Source organism: Diceros bicornis, chromosome 24, assembly GCF_020826845.1.
Source record: "Diceros bicornis minor isolate mBicDic1 chromosome 24, mDicBic1.mat.cur, whole genome shotgun sequence".
In the NCBI taxonomy this organism is placed as follows: Eukaryota; Metazoa; Chordata; class Mammalia; order Perissodactyla; family Rhinocerotidae; genus Diceros; species Diceros bicornis.
The window spans coordinates 46,869,579-46,891,787 of NC_080763.1; the positions used below are offsets into that span (position 1 = coordinate 46,869,579).

Consider the following 22,209-nt stretch of genomic DNA (forward strand, 5'->3'; position numbering starts at 1 on the left):
TTTTTCTAGTTAAGTGACCAGGACTTAAGGGAAAGAATTACTAACAGTGGTAGTGATCAGCATTGATCGCAGAAGGTTTTGTGGTTTGAGTCACAGTAAGTCTCATAAAAAGTTGAGTCTTTTTATTTTTCAAGGAGTCTTGAAGATTATTGACCCTTTTCTTACATTCTTTATAGTTCAGTACAATCTTTGTCTTATAATAAATTCATAATCTTCCTAGCCCCTGCCCTGTTATTTTTTATTTCCTTCTCTTTTATTTTTAATTTTATATAGTTTAGTACTGCAGTCCTTTAGACTCAGGTTAGTGATAAAAAGCTAAATATGTGTTGCTTTAACTCTAAACTTCTAATAAACAAGATATCTTAACTGATTTACCATTTACTGCAGCACCACAGTTTCTTGTTGCACATTATTTGGGGGAACGTCCTGCCCATGAACCAGGTTACTCAGAGCAGAGTAAAAGTAGGGGTGCAGGACTCCGGTGGCAGGGCAGGTCCTCTGAGCCCCTGGGGCCCATCACCAGAGGACACAGTCCCAGCAGGACAAGCCCCTCTGGCCACTCGTAGGCTCAGTTGTGGGTAGTTGGTAGTTACTTGTGGGTAGTGGGTAGTTAATTAGTAGTTACTCCCCTGGGAGAACCCAAGGCAGCTGATTCCCTCCAGACCAAGAAATCCTTCAGCGTTTGGCAGTTATCCCCCCGGACCAGTTATTCCTGCCCGCAACAGCTTTTCTTATCCATGCTTTCAAGGAGTCTCGGAATATTGCATCGTTGTAGATCACTGCTTTTCAAACAGGCTCCTTGAAGTTCTGGGGTTCCACAGGGCTGCCTCACGAAGAGCCAGTGAAGGAGATGAGCTGACCAAGGCAGAGTGAAGAGCACGGCAGCCCTGGCAGCCCTGTTTTTCTCTCTTGTATTGCAGTTCTGTCACCTTAAAAATGTCGTCTTTGTTGTTACGTGAGCTACCTTCACTCTCCCTTTTTTAATTAAAATAAAAAAAAAATTGAACTGCAATATAATTTTCACAGCTTTTACAAAATAACCAGAGATAATTTTGTTTAGGTTCAAATGTAGCAATAGCAACTGTGCTTTTAAATTCTGACTGGCTGCAGTAGCTACATGGCATGCTTTCACTGGACCTTCCCCTGGTCGCCTGCTAAGTATTCCATATATTCAGCTTCTCAAAGGTACCCCCACACCTGTAAGGACAGTTACAGTCTCCCCTGCTTGCTTTGTGGTTTTTTTAATAACCCCTGTGATGCCAAGGCTGTACACATTGCAGCTTTTTTTAATATATATATAATTTTATTTATTTATTTATTTATTTTTCCTCCCAAAGCCCCAGTAGATAGTTGTATGTCATAGCTGCACATCCTTCTAGTTGCTGTATGTGGGACGTGGCCTCAGCACGGCCGGAGAAGCGGTGCGTCGGTGCGCGCCCGGGATCCGAACCCGGGCCACCAGCAGCAGAGCGCACGCACTTAACCGCTAAGCCACGGGGCCAGCCCACAGCTTTTTCTTATTTTCCTTATTTCTGTTCCCTTAATGCCCCCATGATATTGGGAGCATTTATTATATTAAGCAAGCTTAGGCACTAGAATCAAAACTCAGTGTAATTAAACATTTTTAGAGGAATTTTTAAAAATGTAGTGGTGCCCTAGTTCTGAGGGGTTTTATATTTAATATCAAAATTTCAGATCGCTTAAGCCATCTTGAGTTCAGATTCTTAGGTTCTTCCATTTGTAGAAAATGAAAATTTCTAGTGAAGACTAATTCCAGCCCTTGGAGGAGCCCACAACATCTACAGAACCTGGTATTTTCTCACCGAGGCCTCTGTCTAGACTCAGGTAGATATGTGCTCTTCTTCCAACAGACTCGTAGAAGATGAGGAGAGGCGCTGGACGGATGAGAACATCGACATGGTAGCTCTGAAGCACTTCCCTAACATAGACAAAGAGAAGGCAATGAGCCGGCCCATCCTGTATAGCAACTGGTTGTCAAAGGTAACGAATTTACGTCGTTTTAGAAATACTTCCTTTCTTCTGTCTTTTTAGTTAGAATTATCTTCTAATCAAAAATGTCTTTGTCTTGAAGTACACTGTAAATAGGCACGATGCCCTGCTTATTTGCAGCCTCTGATAATTTAGGGTAGAAAATCCCAGGAGGTGGCTCTGGCTGGCTGCCACCTGTGTGTTTCTTTCTTCTGTGAGATGGTTGCTACAAGAGCGTTGCCTTTCCAACGAGCAGAAGATGTGGCTTCAGTGTTTGCTGTGAAAGAAGTCTTTGCTTTCACTTTCCTCACTAAAAACAGGGCAATTGTGAATAATTTGTGTGAAAATGTTTCATTTACTAAAATACTAAACAAAGCTGATATTTCCAGAATAGCTATGAGTTGTTCTTTTCTCTGAAAAATAGAGTAGGGTATTTTAGTAAGTTGCTCTCTCAATGTGCATTTCATTCAGTAGGCGCTTCTCATGCAGGAGTTCAGTTTAATAGGAGAAAGACAGATGGGAGAGAGTCAGTCTGGGGAGAGATCTGTGGTAGAGCTGACCCTTGTGTTGGGTCTTAAAGTGGTTCGTAGACCTTTTTCAGGAACGAGTGTCAGGAAGGGCATGCCAGGCCAAGGACCTGACAGAAGCAAATGCACAGAAGCAAGAAATAGCAAGGTAGGTAGGTTCAGTATTGCTAGAATATTCTATTTATTTCTAGACTCTAGATATCAATTCTTTTTCATTTGTAGGCAGTATCTTCTCCCAGTGACTTGTCTTTTCACTCTCTTTATAATTTGAAGAATAAACTTTCTTAACGATGTATCACTTAAACCCTTAATCCATCTGTAATTAAATTTGTGTATAGAGTGAGCTACGGTCCATTTTCAGTTTTTGTCCTGTGGACATGCGTCGTCCCAGCACTGTTTATTGGATAACCCTTTGCTCTGCAGTGTCACCCTGTACACATGGGTCTATTTTGGAGCTCTGTACTGTTCCATTGATCTGTTTGTTGCTTCCTGTGCTAAAACCACATGGTCCTGATGACAGTAATAAGTCTATCTGGTAGGTAGGCCCTCACACCTGATTCTTCCTTAGGGGGATCTTGACCATTCTTGGCCCTTTCGTCTTCCAAATGAAATTTAGAATTGGCTTGTCAAGTTGCACTAAACAACCACCACCCTCCACTGTTGAGATAGCGACTGGGATTACATTGATTCTAGATGTCAGTTTGGATGGAACTGGTGTTTTTACAATAGTGCATTTTTCTCTCAATGATCCTGGTATATCTCTTCATTTATTTAGGTCTTCTGTGATGTCTGTCAGTGAAGTTTGATTTTCTCTATAAAGATTTTACATGTTTTTACATCCAGTCCTAGTTAACTTACATTTTTGTTGATGTGTTGTAAATCATATTTTCTTTTAATGCATTTTTAACAGTTTCTTAGTATATGGAAATATAATTAACTTTGGTATAATAATTAAGATGATTTCTTCTTAGTAATTTGGGTCTTACCTGTTTTTTACAGGATTACATCCCAGTAGACCAAGAAGAGTTAAGAGATTATGTCAAAGCTAGGCTGAAAGTCTTCTATGAAGAAGAACTTGATGTTCCTCTGGTCCTGTTTAATGAAGTGTTAGACCACGTGCTCAGGATTGACCGGTGGGCTTTCTGTTGTTACAGCCTCACCACTCTCCTAAACTGCTCTTGACTTAATGTGGGGTGGGGGCTCATGCCAGGCCTCATGCTGTTCCCAACTGACCTGCCTCTACCTCCTCCTCAGCCTTCTCTGCCAAGCGACTCCCCCTTCTCTTCTTTCTGAGTCCAGTTTCACTGTCCTGGACTTTCCTCTAAGCAGAACTTCATTCTGTTCCTCCTAGCACTTTACAGCTATGGTGGTTACAGCCTTTCAACTTCCTATTAGAATTGAGTCTGTCTCCCTCCTGTCATCTGAGCGTCTGGAGACAGGACCATGTCTTATTGATCTTTGCATCCCCACTGGACCTGGCAAATAACAGTTGCTCAACAAACATTTAATGTACAAATTCAAGTTAAAACACATTCAAAATGTTGTAGATAAAATCCTAAAAAAGTTTGGCACGTGAGGGTCAAAAGGGGAATGGAGCATAAAAGCCTTAAAATTTATCCTTTATGTTAATGTTTCAGAATATTCCGTCAACCTCAAGGCCACTTGCTTCTGATTGGTGTCAGTGGAGCGGGAAAAACCACCCTGTCCCGTTTTGTGGCCTGGATGAATGGTCTGAGTGTGTATCAGATTAAGGTGGGTCTGATCGTAGCCTCTTAATCCCAACAATGGATTCTTGATTCTTGCACATAACTCCTTGAATGAGAAGGTACCTAACCTGCCAACTGCTTCTGTAGGTCCATAGGAAGTACACAGGGGAAGACTTTGATGAAGATCTCCGGACAGTGTTGAGACGTTCTGGCTGTAAAAATGAAAAGATAGCATTTATAATGGATGAGTCCAATGTATTAGACTCTGGATTCCTGGAGCGAATGAATACCCTTCTGGCCAATGGAGAGGTAATTAAGTGACACGTTGTGTTGTGTTGCATTTTACCTGGTGTCGTGTTATGAGGACCAATCAGTCATCGTGCTGTTTTATTTCCTAGGTTCCCGGTCTCTTTGAAGGAGATGAGTATGCTACCTTGATGACCCAGTGTAAAGAGGGGGCCCAGAAGGAGGGCTTGATGCTGGACTCACACGAGGAGCTGTATAAATGGTTCACGAGCCAGGTCATCCGCAACCTCCACGTTGTCTTCACCATGAACCCGTCCTCGGAGGGACTCAAGGACCGCGCAGCCACCTCCCCGGCACTTTTCAACAGGTGCACTGATCACCGCTCAGCCCTGGTCAGAACAGCTGGTTTCCTTCTAAAGGGCAAACCCGGCTCTTGGTAGCTGTTTTGAGATATGGCCATCTTTTCCAGGTGTGTGTTGAATTGGTTTGGGGACTGGTCCACAGAAGCACTGTATCAAGTTGGCAAAGAATTCACAAGTAAAATGGACCTGGAGAAGCCGAATTATATTGTGCCTGATTACATGCCAGTTGTGTATGACAAACTACCGCAGCCACCGTCACATCGGGAAGCTATTGTAAATAGCTGTGTGTTTGTTCATCAGACTCTTCACCAGGTGGGTTCAGTTTTGAGATCATGGAAAAAGCAAAACTAGCCATCGTCCTAACATAAAACTAAACCGATGCAACAGTAGACCCTAAGGTACTTCATACTTGACACTATTCCATCACCTGCAAGGGAGGTCTCTGTTTCTCGCCTGTGTCCTTACCTGTTATGACATCTCATCCTTCTTGTCATGGGCTGCACCTTCTGGAGTCCTCTAACCCTTTTACTGCCCCATGATCCCACCTCTGTGAAGCGTTCTTCTCTGCTTCTCTCTTCTCACTACCCCTGTGTCCAAGCCCTTGTTCTCTCCTCCAGACCAGGGGCCAGCACACTTTTTCTGTAAAGGCCCAGATAGTAAACGTTTCAGGCTTTGTGGGCCAGACAGGTCTCTGGCACAACCACTCGGCTCTGCCATTGTAGTGCAGAAGCCTCCTTAGTCCATACGGAAACCAGTGAGTGTGGCTATGCACCACTAAAACTTCATTCTCAGAAACATGCGGTGGAAGGATTTGACCTGCTGGCCGTGGTTTGCTGACCCTTGCTTCAGACTCTAATAGAAGAGTCCAGTCAGCTCTCACCTGAAAAGCTTTGTAACAACCACCCTGAGTTTGTAGGCGTTCCATCTTGTGGGTGCCCTACCACCCCCACCACACCTGCAGGCCTCACAGTGTAGCCCAGCCCTGGCTTCCTGTGGTGCTCTCCTCTCTCACTGCCCTGCTTCAGACGTCTCCCTTTAGCCTGAGGGGACCAGAGCAGCTGTGCTGCCTTGCCTGTCTCTTGCTAGTGCTGTGTCTTGCTTTGGTATCCAACCAGGAGAAGGTAGAGGAGGCGTAACTAACATTTCATAGTAATTACCAGTCTGTGGAGCCTTTTCCTGGGAAGTACTCCTCTGAGGTTGCCATAATCGCCTTCCTCATCTTGGAGAAGTTTGAGGAGAAAGTTTAGAGGTTTAAGGAGCTTCTTGAGATCTCGTAAGAGGCTGAACTAAGACCCCAACTCGAGTGTCGTGACTCCTGAGGACTGGGTCTCAGGACCCTGTCACACTGTGGTCCAACAGGCAGAACAATTAGAGAGTTTCTTGAGGTTAAATCACAGAGAACATCTTGAGAAGTGAAAAGATTTAACTTGATTTTCTAAAAGGCTAATGCTCGGCTGGCAAAGCGAGGAGGCAGAACGATGGCCATCACGCCTCGCCACTACCTGGACTTCATTAATCATTACGCCAACCTGTTCCATGAGAAGCGAAGCGAGCTGGAGGAGCAGCAGATGCATTTGAACGTTGGGCTCAGAAAAATCAAGGAGACAGTCGACCAGGTACATCACAGGCGTAAGCTGCGTTTACTGGGAGTGCACTGGAGCGAGGACCCCTTCTGAGGTGATTTCTACATGTTTCTATTTTCCTAATGTGGTTTTTGTTCTTTAGGTAGAAGAGCTGCGTCGTGACTTGAGGATAAAGAGCCAAGAGCTGGAGGTAAAGAATGCGGCGGCCAACGACAAGCTGAAAAAGATGGTGAAAGACCAACAGGAGGCCGAAAAGAAAAAGGTGCTTCTTTTTATTTCAGAGCTGTGGCCTGTGTGGGCTGGGCGTTTCCAGCCTCTAATGAGAGAGTAGGAAGTTTAGTCTGAGATGCGTTTTAGGGTTTAACGGGTTAGTGGTGAGGTTTGTGTGTATGTGTTTGGGGTGGGGTGAGGAGTGTTTTAGGATTCAGTCAGCAAATTAACCAATGCCTAACCCGTAGCTAAACCGTCCTTCCTTTGTAGGTTATGAGCCAAGAAATTCAGGAACAGCTGCATAAGCAGCAGGAAGTAATTGCAGACAAACAAATGAGCGTCAAAGAAGATCTTGACAAGGTGGAGCCTGCTGTCATTGAGGCCCAGAATGGTATGTAAATACATCAGAGGCCTGGCTTTCTAGAAAGGATGCTCTCCCTACACATTACTGTAGAGTTTAGAGGACTGAACATGGGCTTCCCTCAAAGGTTGCAGTTGTGTCTGTTTCCAAAAGCTTTACGGGCATACCTTGTTTTATTGCACTTCACAAATATGGTCATGTGTTGCTTAACAACGGGGATACATTCTGAGAAATGCATCATTAGTTGATATCATCGATGTGTGAACCTACACAAACCTAGATGGTATAGCCTACTATACACCTAGGCTATATGGTACTTATCTTATGAGACCACCATCAGATATGCTGTCCGTTGTTGACCAAAATGTCATTGTGTGGCACATAACTGTATTGCATTTTTTACAAATTGAAAGTTTTTGGCAACCCTGCATCAAGCAAGTCTATCAGAGCCATTTTTCCAACAGCATTTGCTCACTTCATTTCTCTGTCACGTTTTCAGTGACACAATATTTCAAAGTTTTTCATTATTTCAGGGTTTTTCGTTATTATTATATTTGTTATGGTGCTCTGTGATCAGGGGTCTGATGTCACTACTGTAATTGTGTTTGGGTGCCACACTCCAGCCCCATACAGGACAATGGGTTTAATTGATACGTGTTGTGTTCTGACTGTGCCACCAAGTAGCTGTTCCCCGTCTCTGTCCCTCTCTGGGGCCTCCCTATTTTCTGAGACACAACGATATTGAAGTTAGGCCAATTAATAACCCTACAACGGCCTCTAAGTCTTCAAGTGAAAGGAAGAGTCGCCCATCTCTCACTTTATATCGAAAGATAGAGATGATTAGGCTCAGTGAGGAAAGCCTGTCAAAAGCCAAGAAAGGCCAAAAGCTGGGCCTCCTGTGTCGAGCAGTTAGCCAAGGTGTGGATGCAAAGGAAAAGTTCTTGAAGAAAATTAGAATTGCTACTCCTGTGAACAGAGGGATGATAAAAAGGCAAAATAGCCTTATTGCTGACGTGGAGAAAGTTTTGGTGGTCTAGATAGAAGATCAAACCAGCCACAACATTCCCTTAAGCCAAAGCCTACTCCAGAGCACGGCCCTAACTCTCTTCAATTCTGTGAACGTCTCCATAACATAGAAGTGCAAGGTGAAGCAGCAAGTGCTGATGTAGAAGCTGCAGCAAGTTATCCAGAAGATCTAGCTAAGATAACGAACAACAGTCTACACTAAACAACAGATTTTTTTTTTTTTTAATTTTTATTTATTTTTTTCCCCCAAAGCCCCAGTAGGTAGTTGTATGTCATAGCTGCACATCCTTCTAGTTGCTGTATGTGGGACGTGGCCTCAGCATGGCCAGAGAAGCGGTGCGTCGGTGCGCGCCCGGGATCCGAACCCCGGCCGCCAGCAGCGGAGCGCACGCACTTAACCGCTAAGCCACGGGGCCGGCCCCAACAACAGATTTTCATGTAGACAAAATAGCCTTCTATTGGAAGAAGATGCCATCTGGGACTTTCATAGCTAAAGAGAAGTCAGTGCCTGGCTTCAAAGCTTCAGAGGACAGGCTGACTCTGTTTTTAGGGGCTAATGCCGCTGGTGAAGCCCAGTGCTCATTTACCATTCTGAAAATGCTAGGGCCCTTGAGGATTATGCTAAGTCTCCTTTGCCTGTGCTCTGTAAGTGGAACAACAAAGCCTGGATGCCAGCACATCTGTTTGTAACATGGTTTACTGAGTATTTTAAACCCACTATTGAGACCTACTGCTCAAAAAACAAGATTCAAAATATTACTGCTCATTGACAAAGTGTCTGGTCGCTCAAGAGCTCTGATGGAGATGTATAATGAGATTTATGTTGTTTTCATGCCTACTAATAGAACATCCATTCTGCAGCCCATGGATCAAGGAGTTTTTTTGACATTCAAGGGTTTTTTGTGTGTGTGTGTGTGTGTGTGTGTGTGTGGTGAGGAAGATTAGCCTTGAGCTAACATCTGCCAATTCTCCTCTTTCTGCTGAGGAAGACTGGCCCTGGGCTAACATCCCTGCCCACCTTCCTCCACTTTATACGTGGGATGCCTGCCACAGCATGGCTTGACAGGCGGTGCATAGGTCTGCACCCGGGATTGGAACCTGCAAACCTCAGGCTGCCGAAGTGGAGCATGCAAACTTAACCACTACACCCCCAGGCCAGCCCCTAAAACATAACTTTTATACGCAGTGGGAAACCAAAGAATTCTTGTGACTAGCTTTATTGTGATACTTACTTTATTGTGCTGATCTGGAACCACACCCACAATATCTCTGAGGTGTGCCTGTATTGGTAAATATCTAAAGGCTTTTCTAAATGCTTGAGTGCCTTTATCTCTTAAAGCAAAGTTCCTCTAAAGCTAATCTGCTTTCACCATAGTGAAACTCTGCTCATAAGAGGAAGTTGACAAAATAAGCTATATGTCGATAGATGTTTTTTAAAAATCTGGTGATAATTACTTAAATATTCTATTTATAAATTCCTGACTTGAATTTCACCCAGAAATACTATGAAATGTCCAGTGTTGCCCTCCAGTGTAGTTATTTCTGATAGTGTTCTGGCCGTGGCCAATGATTACTAATTTAAGTATTGGTAGCAGTCATTTCTTATTCCTTTTCCACTGTGAAATGCTATAGAAGTAGGGATGTAACCTGTCACCCTATTTTAGTTGGCAATTTACATGGTAATTAAGAGTAGCGTTAACCCTGTGCTCCCTTCCTGCCCATTAGCATTTAATTTGTTTCAAATAACCTAATTATGTGTAGTTTTCACATCACACCACAAGATGAAGTAAAATGCACCATCCAAACTGTAGATTTTCATTCAGAGTTGGATTTAGATAAGAATTTAATTTAGCTCTCACTTGCTGAGTAATTACTTAAAAAGTGTTTTAATAAAACTTGAGCCAGGCCGGCCCCGTGGCTTAGCGGTTAAGTGCGCGCGCTCCGGTGCTGGCGGCCCGGGTTCGGATCCCGGGCGCGCACCGACGCACCACTTCTCCGGCCATGCTGAGGCCGTGTCCCACATACAGCAACTAGAAGGATGTGCAGCTGAGACATACAACTACCTACTGGGGCTTTGGGGGGAAAATAAATAAATAAATAAATAAAATCTTAAAAAAAAAAAAAAAAAACTTGAGCCTGGAAAACTGTACATTTCAGCTTGTGGAAGGCTTGGCCATTTTTTTTAGAACTGCTAATTCCATATCTTCACCCAGCCAGTCAGACAACTTCTAAATTGTGACAGGTTGAAAATGTCTGTTTAAATTACATAAAAGAAATGCTCAAGTAAATTTTTAAAAAATTTTTAATCTTTATGGAAGTAAAGGAATTAATGAGGATTTCTGAGACATTTTTAAAGGTCATATCCTGCTTTTTACGGGATGCTGCAGTTTGGGCTTAGTACAGTAAGAGCTTCAGAATTATTTGAAAGCTATTCTGGAGGGTTTTAAGGCAGAAAATCCTACATTCGCTTAGGTCTTCTGAGCAGCTGTCCCTTTTCTAATTGGAGTCGGTGTCTGTGGTTTGGGTCCCTGCTCACTGAGCTTGCTGTCTTCCTCCCACCCCCAACCCCCGCTGCTGCTGCTGCTGCTGCTGCGCAGCCGTGAAGTCGATCAAGAAGCAGCACCTGGTGGAGGTGCGCTCCATGGCCAACCCCCCTGCCGCCGTGAAGCTGGCGCTCGAGTCCATCTGTCTGCTGCTGGGCGAGAGCACCACCGACTGGAAGCAGATCCGCTCCATCATCATGCGGGAGAACTTCATCCCCACCATCGTGAACTTCTCTGCAGAGGAGATCAGGTGAGCGCTGCCGAGAAGGGAGAGGCATTGTTGAGGAGGGGAGAAGTTTTCCTGTTTTCTCATGGCCTTGTCATCTCTGACATGTCGTATGCCAGAAGGCAGTGTCCGTTCTGTTAGTCACACGGATGTCTTTCTAGGCCATTGCCACTCAAAGAAGTAGTCAGATTTCTTTCTTTCTTTTTTGTTTTTGGTGAGGAAGATCAGCCCTGAGCTAACATCCATGCCAATCCTCCTCTTTTTTTGCTCAGGAGACCAGCCCTGAGCTAACATCTATTGCCAATCCTCCTCCTTTTTTTTTTCCCCTTTTTCTCCCCAAAGCCCCAGTAGATAGTTGTATGTCATAGTTGCATATCCTTCTAGTTGCTGTATGTGGGACGCCGCCTCAGCATGGCCAGACAAGCGGTGTGTTGGTGCACGCCCGGGATCCGAATCTGGGCCACCAGTAGTGAAGTGCACGCACCTAACCGCTAAGTCACGGGGCCGGCCCCAGAAGTAGTCAGATTTCTTCCCCACATTCCTGGCAGTAGTGTTCTGATCCCTTAACCCCGGCAAGCTGAATCCCGTTCTGTCCCCACAGCCAGCTGTGAGTTCTCTGAGGACGCAGCCCCTTGCTGCAACAGAGCTGGCCCTGGAGTCTCTCTCCTGTCAGGAGGGGGCGAGGGGCGGGAAGGTCAGAGTCCTTCTCAGCAGAGTGTCCACTGTCACCTAGAACGAGGGTCGGTCTGGCTCGTCCTCAGAAGTCACTGGGGCGACACATGGGACTGGCCTTTACACGTTGACTTTCTAACACTCTTCTCTACTTTTGCCCTACATGTGCTCAGAGATGCAGTTTCTCTTTTGCAGTGATGCCATAAGGGAGAAGATGAAGAAAAACTACATGTCCAATCCAAGCTACAATTATGAAATTGTAAACAGGGCTTCCCTGGCCTGCGGCCCTATGGTCAAATGGGCAATCGCACAGGTAATTAGCCAGCTGGGAGCTCCCACTGAGAGGTGACCTCTCGTCCAGGCCTCTTAAACAACAGCTACCCGTTTGCCCTCCTCAGCTTAACTATGCAGACATGTTAAAGCGAGTGGAGCCTCTGCGCAATGAGCTGCAGAAGCTGGAGGATGACGCCAAGGACAACCAGCAGAAGGCCAACGAGGTGGAGCAGATGATCCGGGATCTGGAAGCCAGCATCGCCCGCTACAAGGAGGAGTACGCCGTCCTGATCTCGGAGGCCCAGGCCATCAAAGCGGACCTGGCCGCTGTCGAAGCAAAAGTAAGATCGTCATCAGGCATCTGCAGTCTTTCTGCTGACTCCCCTGGAATTCTCTCTTTCAGCGTTGTTTAATAGGAGGTGCTGGCCTCATGTGGTGGAAGCCAAGATTAACACACGTTAACATGTGCTGCACGTACCATGTTCATGTCAGCTAATTCGCTCTTTAATGTCTGAGAGGGTCCTGATGATTCTTCCTGTGTTTACTTAGTGGCATTAATTAGGATAGATAGAAACCAGCTGGGCAGTTTAAAGCCAGTGAACCCCCTGCCCCCTCAGCCCGCTCCAAACCTGTTTGCTCTCCCACCTTGACTTCCTAAGTGGCGTCCCTGAGGGCCTCCTTGTCAGGGTCTCCCATCCGCTGCTGTCTCCATCACTCGTGCCCGCACTCCTCTTGAATCCTCAAAATACTCCCTTATCTCCTGCCACCAGTGTCTCTTCCCTCCAGGCCAACCCTCAACTGGCTGTTCCTTCCACCTCCGAGGCCCTTCTTGCTCCCGTCTCTGCTCCTGCGCGAGTCTCCAGGCTGACACTTAATTCTCTAACTCGTCCCACTGATTCGCCCTGATTAGATGCTAAGACCTGTGTCGTCATCAGTTGTATGTGACCTGGGTCCCGTCTGCTTTGGGACTGTGAACAGCCTCAGCGTGTTCCTATTCCTAGCCCACCCAAAACCCTGCGCACCATGTGGAGGAGCAGGTTTGCACTTTTCAGTAAAATCTTGTTTTATTTTCCTTTTAGGTAAACCGGAGCACTGCTCTTCTAAAGAGTTTGTCGGCTGAGCGTGAACGATGGGAAAAAACAAGTGAAACTTTCAAAAACCAGATGTCCACCATCGCTGGGGACTGTCTCTTGTCAGCTGCCTTTATTGCTTACGCGGGTTATTTTGACCAGCAGATGCGTCAGAACTTGTTTACCACCTGGTCCCATCACTTGCAGCAAGCCAACATCCAGGTAACAACCCGTAGGGAATTTCAAAAGATGTGTCAGGTGGGAGCCACGTTGATGGTCAGTGAACTTACAGTCTTCACTTGAGAACTGTACCCAGCCGTAGTTTTGAAGAAGAGGGAGATAACCGCCCTCCCCTTTTCAGTTCCGCACAGATATTGCAAGGACGGAGTACCTTTCCAACGCTGATGAGCGTCTTCGCTGGCAAGCCAGCTCCTTACCTGCAGATGACTTGTGCACAGAGAACGCCATCATGCTGAAACGCTTCAACAGGTGTGTGCTTATTTAAACACAAAAAGAGGGCAAATTAGAAGTTTTTATGTGCAGTGATCTCATTTCAGTTTTTTTTCAAAACACCTTTGTTTGACGAGATGAATAGAAAATTGGGAGCGGGCATGTAGTGCTGACAGGCTGAGTGCTCACCACTGATGGTGGGGTGTGCACGATTCTTTTAGTCTTACATCTTGACTGAATTGTTCTGCAGTGAATGTTTTTTGTGTAACCTTTTGAAATTGATAGACAAGGTTGTGTGTTAGGGTGGACGTTAAAACAGATTCTCTCTTAAAATACTGTAAGAACTGAAAATGTTTAGCTAGAAGTAGAGTTAAAGGGGAAATTGTTACCAGTTTTTCAGTTTAAGAAGGCCAGAGTTGGGGCCGGCCCGGTGGCGTAGTAGTTAAGTTTGCATGCTCCGCTTTGGCGGCCCGGGGTTCGCAGGTTCAGATCCCAGGCGCAGACCTATGCACCACTCACCAAGCTGTGCTGTGGCAGCGCCCCATGTACAAAATAGAGGAAGATGGGCACAGATGTTAGCTCAGGGCCACTCTTCCTCAAGCAAAAGGAGGAAGATTGGCAATGGATATTAGCTCATGGCCAATCTTCCTCACTGAAAAATAAAAAAAGGCCAGAGTAAGAAATGGAATGTGACTGCTCTGATGGTAGGTTAGACACTGCAGTTCGAGGGGCGTCTTCAGGACTGACCCCACATAAGGGTCACCTGCATCTCTAAGGCTTGACCTCCTCTGTGACAGCTCTTAAACCCCAACACCCTTCGTGTTTTCTTTTTTAAAAAACTTATTCCCAGATTTCTTTTTAACCTCATCTAAACATCTTGAAACCTTTGAGCCCTTGCTGTATGCCACTGTCCCTGGGACACAAAGATGATGAAGCCTCCTCCAGATGTCATTTGATTTCACGAGCAGCCTCAGGTCCCAGGAGGTGTCTCACCAGATGGTGCTGATGAGAATATTGACCCATGGGTACAGTCTGTGTGCCCAGCTGGATTTGACTGAATGAAAAGTATACCCACTTGTAAGTGTTTATTCAGCAGTAGCCTGGCACACATGAAGAATGACAAGTCTAAAAATATTCATGAGAACTGAGTGTATCCTCGGAGGTGACTGGGGGCACTACAGATGCTCCTGATTGCCGTTCGTCTCCACAGTGGGAAACTGGGCTGTCCCTACAGCCCAGGCCATTCATATGGAGGCCGTGTACAAAGGCGGCTCCAACAGACAGACAGTGAGTGAGAAGAGCAGGTGCCAGGCGAGGGTGGTGTGCTCCCCCGTGAACACTCATGCCACGCACACACGTGTCTATAAACGCCTGAACTTTCTCTGTAAAGAAACTTATGACAGTAGTCATCTGGGGAGGGATATTTGGTGACCAAAGAATGGGGGTGGGGGGGTTCTTCTCACCATATGCCCTTTCATCGCTTCTGAAGTTTGTACAAATGTGTGTGTTACCTGTTGTTAACATTTGTTTAATTTGTGTGTGACCACCATCCCCCCAAATCACTTTAGCTTTTTGTGCCTCAGTTTCCTCATCTGTAAAACAGACATGATAACAGTACCTATGTCATAGGGTTATTGTGAGAATTAAATGCAGTGGTGTCTGTGATTTGCCAGGGTCGTGGCAATTTAAACTCTTTATAACTGTTAGCTCTTGGTGCTGCTGCAGCATCCGTGTTAATACCCACTTTCTAGGAGGTGACTGTCTAGAAGGGAGTAAATAATACACAGAACAACAGTTCTAGCATAGTGTGCTTGGCATTTGGGGAAAAGCACATGCAGGATGCTGAGAGAGATCCTGTGTCCCAGAGAGAGAAGTTTTAACTATGGCCCTAACTTAAATAAAAACCTATGGCCCTGTCTGTGACGTAGTTACTCCTCATTACAGTAGTTCTTCAGAAAAAAGATGATCTGTGTTAGCCTTAAGCATTTGTCACATTGGTTTCTGTTGGTGAATCTGGAAACCGCGCTTGAATGGTGGGGCCGACCTTTCCGCCGTCATCCGGGGCTCTGCCTACCACGTGGTTGTTCTTGCCGTTGGTTTCTTTACCCTGCTCTTCTCTTGCCCGCCCTCAGGTACCCACTGATCATTGACCCCTCTGGACAGGCCACAGAATTCATCATGAATGAGTACAAGGACCGTAAGATCACGAGGACCAGCTTCTTGGATGACGCCTTCAGAAAGAACTTGGAGAGCGCACTGAGATTTGGGAACCCCCTTCTGGTCCAGGTGTGTAGACATCTGAATCCTTCAGATCCTGCTTCTGAGATGGGATTCCTTTTAGGGCTACGTTGAGTTTTTATCAAACACAGTTGATGTGAAATAAAAGTAAATTACATAATACAGTGATAATTTTGGAACTTAAGACTTCATTTGATATCAAAGCAAGGATAAAGCTTTGAGATTGCTCTATAAAAAATAAATCCAACAAAAGCAGTGTTTGCACTTAAAATTCCACTTAGAGTGTCTAGATCAACACTGTCCACTGGAACTTTCTGCAGTGATAGGAATGTTCTGTAATCTGTGCTGTCCACTATGGTAGCCACAGCTGTGGCTGTTGAGTACTTCATGTGGCTAATGTGACTAAGGAACTGAAATTTTGATTTTAATTAACCTAAGTAGCCACGTGTGCCTAGCGGCTGCCACATTGAACAGTGCGGGTCTAAATGGCTAGGTGGCTTCTGGGAAGGTGTATTTATCCGGAGTAGGAAGTCAATGTCAATACACCATTTTTTGGATGAAAATAAACATTTATAAAAGTCTAACCATCAAAATTCTTATATATATACACATATATAGGACGTGGAAAGCTACGATCCAGTTTTGAATCCAGTACTGAACCGTGAAGTTCGGCGAACGGGGGGGAGAGTGCTGATCACCCTCGGTGACCAGGACATAGACCTGTCGCCATCATTTGTCATCTTCCTGTCCACCCGAGACCCAACTGTAAGGAAAGAGGCACTTGATGTGTGAAAATGTGGCCGTGTTGGGGTTGCCGCTGAAGTGACAAAACAGACTGTTCTGTTACCCTTTTGACAGGTGGAGTTCCCACCAGATCTGTGTTCCCGGGTTACTTTTGTCAACTTCACAGTCACCCGAAGCAGTTTACAGAGCCAGTGTCTAAATGAAGTACTCAAAGCAGAGAGACCTGATGTGGATGAAAAACGCTCCGATCTTCTCAAACTTCAAGGTATGTTTTAGATTTTTGGTGCAGGTTAGGAGACTGAACTTTTTTTTTTACATCAAGTATGTGTATATATATATATATATATATATATATATATATTTTTTTTTTTTTTTTTTGTGAGGAAGATCAGCTCTGTTAACATCTGCCAACCCTCCTCTTTTTTTTTTTTTATTGATATTTTAATAGTTTTTAACATTGTGAAATTTTGGGTTGTACATTTTTGTTTGTCCATCACCATATATATGTCTCCCTTCACCCCTTGTGCCCACCCCCCACCCCCATTGCCCCTGGTAACCACAATACAGTTTAGGAGACTGAACTTTTAAGGGACTAGAATGTTCCAGGTTTATGTCAAGCACTTCAGAGTTTTCCGTTTGAAAGAATGTGAGTACTGTGGCAAACTCTGGATGTTTGATCGTTTAAGGGGAATTTCAGCTCCGTTTACGTCAGCTAGAAAAATCTCTGCTGCAAGCTCTGAACGAAGTGAAAGGACGCATTTTGGATGACGACACAATCATAACGACTCTGGAGAACCTCAAGAGAGAGGCCGCCGAGGTGACAAGAAAAGTGGAGGAGACGGACATTGTGATGCAGGAGGTGGAGACTGTGTCCCAGCAGTACCTGCCACTCTCCACCGCTTGCAGCAGCATTTACTTCACCATGGAGTCTCTGAAACAGGTGACTCGGGGGCCACGCAGCCGGGCCGAGGCGCGCTGCGCCGTGGGCCTTGACAGTGTCTAATGGTCGTCTGGTGCTCGCTTTCAGATACACTTCTTGTACCAGTACTCCCTCCAGTTTTTCCTGGACATTTATCACAACGTCTTATATGAGAACCCAAACCTGAAGGGCATCACCGACCACACGCAGCGCCTCTCCATCATAACCAAGGATCTCTTCCAGGTACTGGGCGTACTGCTCAGCTGTTTCTGGAAGGGCAGATTCGGAGGGAGTTCTTTGGGAACAGCAGTGTGTCCTGCTTTTGTCCCCAGGTGGCATTTAACCGGGTGGCTAGAGGCATGCTGCATCAGGACCACATCACCTTTGCCATGCTGCTGGCGAGAATCAAACTGAAGGGCACCATTGGGTAAGGCCCTGCCCCGCCTAACGTCCATCCTAGAACATCGTCTTTTTGTAGGTTGCCTACTACCGTTTTACGATAGGATAGATTCTTTTTTTCTTTAAGCCATTGTTTCTCTTTTCGTGATGGTAGAAATGAATCTAAGAGGCCCTAGCTAATCTGTTGCCCCTTTCCCAGAGAGCCCACCTACGATGCCGAATTCCAGCACTTCTTGAGAGGGAAGGAGATCGTGCTGAGTGCTGGTTCAACGCCCAAGATCCAGGGCCTGACTGTCGAGCAGGCCGAAGCGGTTGTGAGGTTGAGCTGTCTCCCTGCGTTTAAAGATCTGATTGCAAAGATTCAGGCTGATGAGGTAAGTTTTCTTCTCAACACTCCCAGTGAAAAAAAAAGTCTCGGCCTTTTCCCAGGAGACTGGCAATAAGGAATGTGTGTGTGGTGTAAAACCCAGAATGTTGTGTTGGTGCACCCTCACATCAGACAGCTGATGCGTCAGTCTCCACCTCTCTGCCCACGAAGTTGGGCTCTGCTCCGTGCTGATGCTTCCGCTATTGTCTCCACAGCAATTTGGCATCTGGCTGGACAGCAGCTCCCCAGAGCAGACGGTGCCCTACCTCTGGAGTGAAGAGTCCCCTGCAAGTAAGCCCACCTCAGGGCTCCCCTGTCGTTTTCATTCTGGACCCATATGTAAAGTTGGGTTTTGCTGGTTCAATGAAGGGATGCTTCCAAGAAATAAAAAGTCACAGATTCCTGAGAAAGTATTTCAGTGTTAAAACTTTAGGAGTTGGCTTAGAAGTGGGAGAGCAAAGAATTCCTAATTCCTGTTCCAACTCATGCTTAAAGACCAAAAGAGAGAGAGGAGGGAAGGCCCTTGCCCAACATTAGGGGGAATTGGCTGTTTTTGAGTGTGTTACACGAGGCCCTCGGATAGCCAGGCTCCTAGAGGAAGAAGAGGGTGGTCTCCAGCTGCCAGTCAACAGTGGTGGGGCCGGTGATTACTGTGATCTTCTTCAGACGTTTCTGAGAACCGTCAAGTGTTCTACCTGCAGATTCCCGGTATTAGTGGAATCATTTAAAATCAGTAATTGCCGCAGTACCCATGAAGAGACCCAAGCGGTGGGTGAGGTCATAGATGTGTCCAGAGGGCTCATGAAGACACAGAAGGGGGCGGCAGTTGTCCTGGGGACAGAGAATCAGAGGAGGTAGTGTGATTTCTGAGTGTCACACGTTTGAGCTGAGTCTTGGACACTGTTTGCTGAGTGGAGGCTTGTAACAAGAACAGTCCAGGCGGGGGGATGTCTCGAAGCCTGTGCTGTCACCAAACCCCAGCCCTTCACTCGCCTCATTTCAGCACCCATCGGGCAAGCCATCCACCGCCTGCTCTTGATTCAGGCTTTCCGCCCCGACCGCCTGCTGGCCATGGCCCACATGTTTGTTTCCACAAACCTCGGGGAGTCCTTCATGTCCATCATGGAGCAGCCACTCGACCTGACCCACATTGTGGACACAGAGGTACAGCTCTGGCCCCCTGCAGACTCAAGTACGTCTCATCTGCTCTGACTCCTAGCTGTAGTCTCCTCCCAAGGCTAAGCGCCCGCTGTAGCCTCTAAACCTGCCCCCTTCACAGGCCCCACCCACAGAGCTCTCTCACTTAACAAGCACACAGTCTGGTGGGATGCTAACTTAATTCCATGTCCTCATCTGCAGGTAAAGCCAAATACTCCTGTCCTCATGTGCTCTGTGCCTGGTTATGATGCCAGTGGGCATGTTGAAGACCTTGCAGCTGAACAGAACACACAGATCACTTCGATTGCAATTGGTAAGGGTGCTTGATCAATTTCACGGGCTGAAGCCCCACAGAATTCATGGTGGGCGTTGGAGTCCAACTCTGCCATGCTGACACGAAGCTTTCTGACACCAGGCTCGGCAGAAGGCTTCAACCAAGCAGATAAGGCAATAAACACAGCCGTGAAGTCAGGCAGGTAGGCCTGTTTGTTGTGTTTCAGAAAGCCTTGGTCCCCAAAATTGAGACAGGAAACGTGAAGTGCCACTGTGGCTTTCTCTTTGCCTGAGCAGGTGGGTGATGCTGAAGAACGTCCACCTGGCTCCCGGGTGGCTGATGCAGCTGGAGAAGAAGTTGCACTCTCTGCAGCCACACGCTTGCTTCAGACTCTTCCTTACCATGGAGATCAACCCCAAGGTGGGTGGTTCAAGGGTGTGGGGCGTTGATTTTGGATGCTGGTTTGACGTCTTTCTGTTCAGATTGTGTGTGTGGTTGAGCTGAAGCACACGTGGAACAGGAGTGGTGACGGGAGCCGTGTCTTCTTCAGGTGCCTGTGAATCTGCTCCGAGCAGGCCGCATCTTCGTGTTTGAGCCGCCTCCAGGGGTGAAGGCCAACATGCTGAGGACGTTCAGCAGCATCCCTGTCTCGCGGATATGCAAGGTAAAGACGGTGGTCTCTGTATAAGCCCAAGAGGTGGGGTCCCGTCACTGAGTTCAGAGGCGGGTCTCCATGCTTCCCAGCAACACAGAATGGCTAATGGTACAGGTAATTGTACTTCTTAACTGCAGCACACGTTCCCCCGTGAGCGGTTTGAAAGGTACTCTACACGGTCTTCTGTCACAGGGCTGTGACGGTTAGGCTCCTGGGTGAGCAGACACGCCTGTGGGGAAGCTCTTGCCAGAACCCGGATTTGTACCCCAGAGTAGGCATCTGGGAATCCTCCTCTCCCGAGCATGGGCCACCCTGAGGCCGAGCAGTGCTCTCCTGGGTGCCAAAGACTGAGGCTCGTGGACAGGAGGAAGGGGAATCTTATTTTATTTTGTGCCATAATCCACCTTTCCTGACATTTCTAGAAAACTTGTCTTCTCCTAAATAATTTATCTCAACATTGTCATTGAATCACATCTTTATTAATAGAAAATTTGGCATACTTTTTGCCTAGCAACAATATTTGTATTAATTTGCTGCATAGTAGGCCCTGGTCTTACTCAGGTCAGGGTGGTTCCAGTGTTAGTGCATGGAAAGCTCTTTTTAAAGCTCTAATTCTGACAGGATCTGCACTATTTTCTTAGCTAGAAAGGGGCACTGCTTTCTGGTGATTCTGTCCTTGGTAACTTTCCCGATGTAGTCTCCCAACGAGCGTGCTCGCTTGTACTTCCTGCTGGCCTGGTTCCATGCCATCATCCAGGAACGCTTACGATACGCACCCCTGGGGTGGTCAAAGAAGTATGAGTTTGGGGAATCTGACCTGCGGTCAGCCTGCGACACGGTGGACACGTGGCTGGACGACACAGCAAAGGCAAGTGTGGGCTGGGCCGTGTCAGAGATGGGGAAACACCTAGAAACATCCCTGGTTATGGTACAAGGTGATGTGCCCAGCTGTACATACACAGCAGACAGCGAGTCTCATCTATTTGATGTGGGTGAAGGAAAGGAACCCCACAAGGTGGAGAGCCTGAGTGTGCTGATGCCCCCTCCAACCTGCACAAACGTAACCAGCCTGTCCTCACCCAGGGGAGACAGAACATCTCACCAGATAAGATCCCGTGGTCGGCACTGAAGACCTTGATGGCCCAGTCCATCTATGGCGGGCGTGTGGACAATGAATTTGACCAGCGTCTGCTCAACACTTTCCTGGAGCGTCTGTTCACGACGAAGAGTTTCGACAGTGAATTTAAACTGGCTTGCAAGGTCGACGGGCATAAAGACATTCAGATGCCAGATGGCATCAGGTATGAGCCTGCCTCCCATGACCGAGATGGTCAAGGCACCAGGCAGTTTCTGGTGTCACACGTAACAGCATTTCCCAATGTGCTGGTTTTCCAGGCGAGAGGAGTTTGTGCAGTGGGTGGAGCTGCTCCCTGACACCCAGACGCCCTCCTGGCTGGGCCTGCCCAACAACGCCGAGCGAGTCCTCCTCACCACCCAGGGTGGGTACCCCACTCGCCCGGTCCTCCGCCTCTGCATTTGCTAGGCCATTTTCCTCTCCCTTTTGTGGCTTAGTCTGGCCTCAACTTCCCCCTCCCTCCAACCACCAACCCCCCGCCCCGTTCCCGTTACTAGCTGCTCCTAACTCGCCCCCAGGGGAGGCAAAGAGAACAGTCGGCTCCAGCGGGGGTTTCTGCAGTATAGGCTGCGTTCTGGGCAAGAGACTTGATAGTTACGTCAGTGAGGTCTGGAAGTTGCATTTAGGATTTCATCTTACATTGAGAAATAATTTAATTTTTTCTTCTTTAAAAAGTTGAAAAGTATTTGGTATTAAGTGATGTTTTAAAAACATTAGTCTCTTTACTGGAATACATTTTTTTTTTAGAACTTGTTGCTTTTTACTTACAACATGTTTTTTTCTTTGAGACTCTTGAAGGTATCATCTAATCCAGTGTTTCTCAAAGTGTGGTCCCCAGTTCCTCACCTGGAACTTCGTACAAATGCAGATTCTCAGGCCCCGCCCACACCTCCTTAATCAGAACTGGGGGTGCCGGGGGCCCTCCCGCTGGCTGATACACATGCGAGTGTGAGAACTGCTGGTCTAACGAGACTTCTCTTTATGGGACACAGGCCCAGAAAGGACTAGCGAGTGGCCCAAACTCTCGCCACTAGTTGATAGGACAGAACCAGACGATTCGTTTCAGGCTGTCTCTT

At 46.7% G+C, this 22,209-nt stretch overlaps 1 protein-coding gene across 1 annotated transcript in view; it reads left to right on the forward strand.

Annotated features, from left to right (window-relative positions):
- The window catches only part of DYNC1H1 (dynein cytoplasmic 1 heavy chain 1), a 74,387-nt gene that overhangs the window by 48,252 nt on the left and 3,926 nt on the right, over window positions 1-22,209 (forward strand). The window contains exons 43-72 of the mRNA XM_058567724.1: window positions 1,872-2,001; window positions 3,516-3,649; window positions 4,154-4,268; window positions 4,370-4,531; window positions 4,621-4,835; window positions 4,938-5,142; window positions 6,273-6,446; window positions 6,556-6,675; window positions 6,894-7,014; window positions 10,608-10,803; window positions 11,647-11,764; window positions 11,850-12,065; window positions 12,804-13,016; window positions 13,156-13,283; window positions 15,377-15,530; window positions 16,101-16,247; window positions 16,341-16,491; window positions 16,913-17,166; window positions 17,254-17,388; window positions 17,478-17,572; window positions 17,744-17,918; window positions 18,127-18,202; window positions 18,915-19,075; window positions 19,271-19,382; window positions 19,485-19,545; window positions 19,640-19,763; window positions 19,894-20,007; window positions 20,696-20,866; window positions 21,082-21,299; window positions 21,394-21,497. Of these exons, the coding sequence (XP_058423707.1) occupies window positions 1,872-2,001; window positions 3,516-3,649; window positions 4,154-4,268; window positions 4,370-4,531; window positions 4,621-4,835; window positions 4,938-5,142; window positions 6,273-6,446; window positions 6,556-6,675; window positions 6,894-7,014; window positions 10,608-10,803; window positions 11,647-11,764; window positions 11,850-12,065; window positions 12,804-13,016; window positions 13,156-13,283; window positions 15,377-15,530; window positions 16,101-16,247; window positions 16,341-16,491; window positions 16,913-17,166; window positions 17,254-17,388; window positions 17,478-17,572; window positions 17,744-17,918; window positions 18,127-18,202; window positions 18,915-19,075; window positions 19,271-19,382; window positions 19,485-19,545; window positions 19,640-19,763; window positions 19,894-20,007; window positions 20,696-20,866; window positions 21,082-21,299; window positions 21,394-21,497 (4,499 nt within the window). The remainder of the gene's footprint in view (window positions 1-1,871; window positions 2,002-3,515; window positions 3,650-4,153; window positions 4,269-4,369; window positions 4,532-4,620; window positions 4,836-4,937; window positions 5,143-6,272; window positions 6,447-6,555; window positions 6,676-6,893; window positions 7,015-10,607; window positions 10,804-11,646; window positions 11,765-11,849; window positions 12,066-12,803; window positions 13,017-13,155; window positions 13,284-15,376; window positions 15,531-16,100; window positions 16,248-16,340; window positions 16,492-16,912; window positions 17,167-17,253; window positions 17,389-17,477; window positions 17,573-17,743; window positions 17,919-18,126; window positions 18,203-18,914; window positions 19,076-19,270; window positions 19,383-19,484; window positions 19,546-19,639; window positions 19,764-19,893; window positions 20,008-20,695; window positions 20,867-21,081; window positions 21,300-21,393; window positions 21,498-22,209) is intronic.